This window comes from Triticum dicoccoides, chromosome 5B, assembly GCF_002162155.2.
Source record: "Triticum dicoccoides isolate Atlit2015 ecotype Zavitan chromosome 5B, WEW_v2.0, whole genome shotgun sequence".
NCBI lineage: Eukaryota > Viridiplantae > Streptophyta > Magnoliopsida > Poales > Poaceae > Triticum > Triticum dicoccoides.
Genome location: NC_041389.1, coordinates 173,062,715 through 173,066,398, shown reverse-complemented (window position 1 = coordinate 173,066,398; position 3,684 = coordinate 173,062,715). Strand labels below are relative to the sequence as shown.

The 3,684-nt window shown below is 46.8% G+C and overlaps 1 protein-coding gene across 3 annotated transcripts; it reads left to right on the top strand.

Annotated features, from left to right (window-relative positions):
* The first annotated feature begins 401 nt into the window (after positions 1-401).
* On the top strand, positions 402-2,884 carry LOC119307993. 3 transcript variants are annotated; one of them, XR_005149690.1, is made up of 5 exons: positions 402-557; positions 853-981; positions 1,091-1,182; positions 1,267-1,798; positions 2,301-2,884. XR_005149690.1 is itself a non-coding variant. In XM_037584107.1 (4 exons), exons 1-4 carry the CDS (start codon positions 464-466, stop codon positions 1,414-1,416), a joined length of 465 nt encoding a protein of 154 aa, XP_037440004.1. In that variant the 5' UTR covers positions 402-463; the 3' UTR covers positions 1,417-2,884. The 3 variants fall into 3 exon arrangements, 2 of the variants coding, with proteins under 2 accessions (XP_037440004.1, XP_037440005.1); XM_037584107.1 differs by having other exon boundaries at positions 1,267-2,884; XM_037584108.1 differs by having other exon boundaries at positions 405-557; positions 1,097-1,182; positions 1,267-2,883.
* Positions 2,885-3,684: the final 800 nt, after the last annotated feature.

Genomic DNA, 3,684 nt, shown 5'->3' with positions numbered 1-3,684 from the left:
GATGGTAAAAAAGGTCGCCAATGTCGTAATATTGAACTCTTAAAGTTAATGTGGCCCCATTGCAACGCACGGGCGTTCTTCTAGTACTATTAAACAATCGAACTATTTCTTTCATAAAGCCACACAACAAATGTACCCAGGCTGATTAGCACCGCTATATTAAACCCACTGAATAAAATCTAATGATTATGATTTATTCAATCCCGAGTCAAATGTGTGATTAGCAATTTATAATGACTGAACGCACTTCACCGATGGAGGAATATTCCACACGCTGCCTCCCGCTAATCCCACCAATCACGCTAATCCCTCCATGTCAATTCCTCCCCTACCAAAAATCCCTACCACTCCCAGGAGAGACGCACGCCGCCGTACGGAGTCATCACCAACCGCTCCTCCGCCTCTCTCTCTCTCTCTCTCTATCTATCTCTCTATCTCTCTCTCTCCACGCCCATGCGATGCAATGCGTCCTGGATCGGAGGAATCGAACGTTGCCGCTCTGCCATGTTTCTTTCAGGTGCCAAAACAACAGGCACCACAGCCGGCGGCCAACAGAGGTGAGCCGCACATCCGCGTACCCGTCGAATCTATCTTCCTCACCACGCCGTGTCGAGAACACCGCTGTAGTGGCTCTCGATTTGGTCACGCCTGCACCGTTGGGTTTCTCTCTGCCTGTTTTTCATAAGACTCTAATTTCCCAAGATCTGATTTTTATCTACGTATCCAACCAGGGAAATCTGATGCGATTGAATTTGTTGCCCGATTCATGCGTCAAACAAGAAACTCCTTGATGTTTAATTCAAACAAGCAACTCCTTGATGTTTAATCATGTTTCTCTTTGGTGATATTCAGGTGTTGCAGTACCAGCAGGGAAGCTCAAGGCCGCCACCGCCGGTGTCGGCTGCCCTGGTGCGGTAGGAAACATGCATGTGCTCGGGGACATTGGCAACGTCGTCCACGCCACGGCCAGGTCCTCGACGGGTAAGAAAATCAACGCAAGGATCGAATGCCCATCCTGTTTTTATTTCTTCCATTCTTTTTCCATTCTTCGTCCTGAACTGAATCTCGTCTTGTTCGCTACAACGGCAAGATCCAGCTACCGGCCCGGCATGGATCAATCGTCCAATCATCAGGAGGTTCAGCGCTCAACTCTTGAAGAAGGCCCAGGCCGATCCATCCAAGGTACGGATACCACCCCTTTGTTCTTGCATGCCTTCTAAAGCAATTTCTAGATGATGGATTCTAAATTGCTCTGGTGATTTGCAGAATGGCGTAGAACTGATTCTAAATTCCTCCAGCAGCGCGGGCAACCCTGAAGCCCCATTCGCTGTTACTCGCAGGTTGATTGGCACTGGCCGCACTCCAACACTGATGGTGAAGAATGCAGTTTTTTCTTTTCTTTTTGTACACAAATGAGGCAATACAGTTGGCATCGATGGCTGCTACTCGCTGGTCTCTCCTTTAGCACAGGTTACCATCGCCGTCCGCCGCTTCGATGCTCGGCTGCTGCCCCATGGACGCATTCACCACACCCCTACAGCCGACTCTCCTGCCCTTCACTCTGTGGCTATCCTTCAGGCATGATTTTGACTCCCTGCCATACTGCCACCACGCTGCCCTGGATAATTTTTCTTTGTACATGCAGGGAAATTAATTATATGCATTTTCTATTCTGTTGCCTGATGCCCACTACTATTGTTTGCGGGGATAGTACAGCCTAGCCTAGGTGCAATGGCAATAAAGCTTATGAACTCATTTTTAACATGTACGTGAGGAGTGACTTGCTGGTGTGAAACAGGTATGTGCCTTGCTTATAAATATAGCCTTGCATGATTTTCTCTTTACCTGATGGACTGAGGAGGAGGTCAGAGATGTATAACAACCATCTTGATCCAAATGACAAGTATGACAGGGCTAACCTACTTACCTAGAATTTTACCACATCCTAAGACTTCAAAATCTGTACAATAGGAATGGCTAGCTGTTTTCTTGTCTATAACTCCCACATGTAACAACTTCTCTCACCATGTCTACATGTAGTGTTCAGGTATGATTCTTGCATACTGTCGACAAAGGCGTGATGTATTTTCTGAACTGTTTTTTTTTGCACAATGGTTGAGCTCGATTTCAACTTCTACCGAGTAGTTGATAGTCAAGCCTGATGCAGATATTTGAGCAAAAAAAAGCCTGATGCAGATATTTGAGAAAAAAGCCTGGCGCAGATATATGGAGGTTATGCAGTTCCATTAGCTCTAGAGTTGTCCTCTATACTGATGAGGCCTACATTTTTGCTCATTCAGGTTGGAGGGAAACATGAACTCTGGCAATCCAAAATAGCAAATATAAAATAACTGAAGCTCATGCGATGTATTTCTATAACAACAAGGAACAAGTTTGTTTTTTACATCCGACCTCGGCCAAGCAATTTAAGCTTATATGGGTGCTTTTTATTCTTCAGAGGTGCATGTATTGAGAGCGCCCATGATTTAGGGCAAAAAAGCTAGACAAAGTAACAAACTTTGTACAAATTGTACTTGAAGCCTGTGATATCCCGTTGATGGACGCTGATTGTGGTTATCCTACTTCAACAACGTGCTTGCCCCTTAGGAGTGACAAAGTACAGCATGCCGCTTTTTTTAGGAAACCCCTTCAACTTATGCATGCAGTATGTTGTGAAGAACTATGGCAGAGCCTTGTTTGTATCCATGTCTAATGTATTTTCATACTGAATCAAGTAATATACACTTGCCCCCACAGTCCCGGCACCGCCTTTGCATTTGTATTCTTGGTCGTCCGTTGCTCAATCAGGTACAGAACTAATTTCGCATACCATGTATGTCATACAGAAATGTTAAATTCCCTTCATTTTTTCACAAATGTCGCACTACAGGTGATGAGAGAAATTCAGAATAGGGACAAAATGGTCTTCACCAGTAGCAGACTCTTCTATCTCACTAACTCCCCCGAATGGTGTTGTATTCGAGTCCAGCAATCAACTCATGAACATAACATGTAGGCTAAACCCAAGAGAGAATGAGTTACAACTACTTTTTAATAATATCTTTCTTCAAAGTTTGCATCTTTGTGGTGGCTTGCCCTATTTATAGAGGCCCTGGTCCTCTTCCCAAATTTTGAGCGGGAAGGGAGCCAACAACGACCATTTTGAAAGGGGACACCTAGTACAAGCTATCCTAACTAAAGGTGGTCTTCGACTGCCGAAGGCACTGGTGATGACACCGTCTTGGGATCCACGGTGACCTCCGTCCTACCGTCCTGCTAGTCTTGGTCTCGTTGCAGTGATATGGAAACCTTTGCTTGATGCCTCGGTACTCTGCGCCTGCGCTTGCCCCCTTTGCACCAAAGAGGAAATGAGGACACTGCGCAGGCTGGCGTCCGCCTGGTCTTGATCGTCATGACTTACGTCATGAGCACCTCACGAGGTACCCTTTGCCTTGATCTCTCCGCCTCCTCGCGAGCCTGCCTGGTGAGGCCACCCCTGAGGAGGCCTTGTGTCGTCCACCCCGCGAGGCTTGGCCCCTTGCAAGGGTCTTGAACTTGGGTTGAGGAAGATGGGCTGTACTGGGCCGCTGGTGAGCCACGCTGCAGGCCGTAGGCAGGCAAGTCTGGGGACCCCCATTTCCATAATGCCGACAAGTTCATCGTAGGCAAGTACTCGAGGTGAAC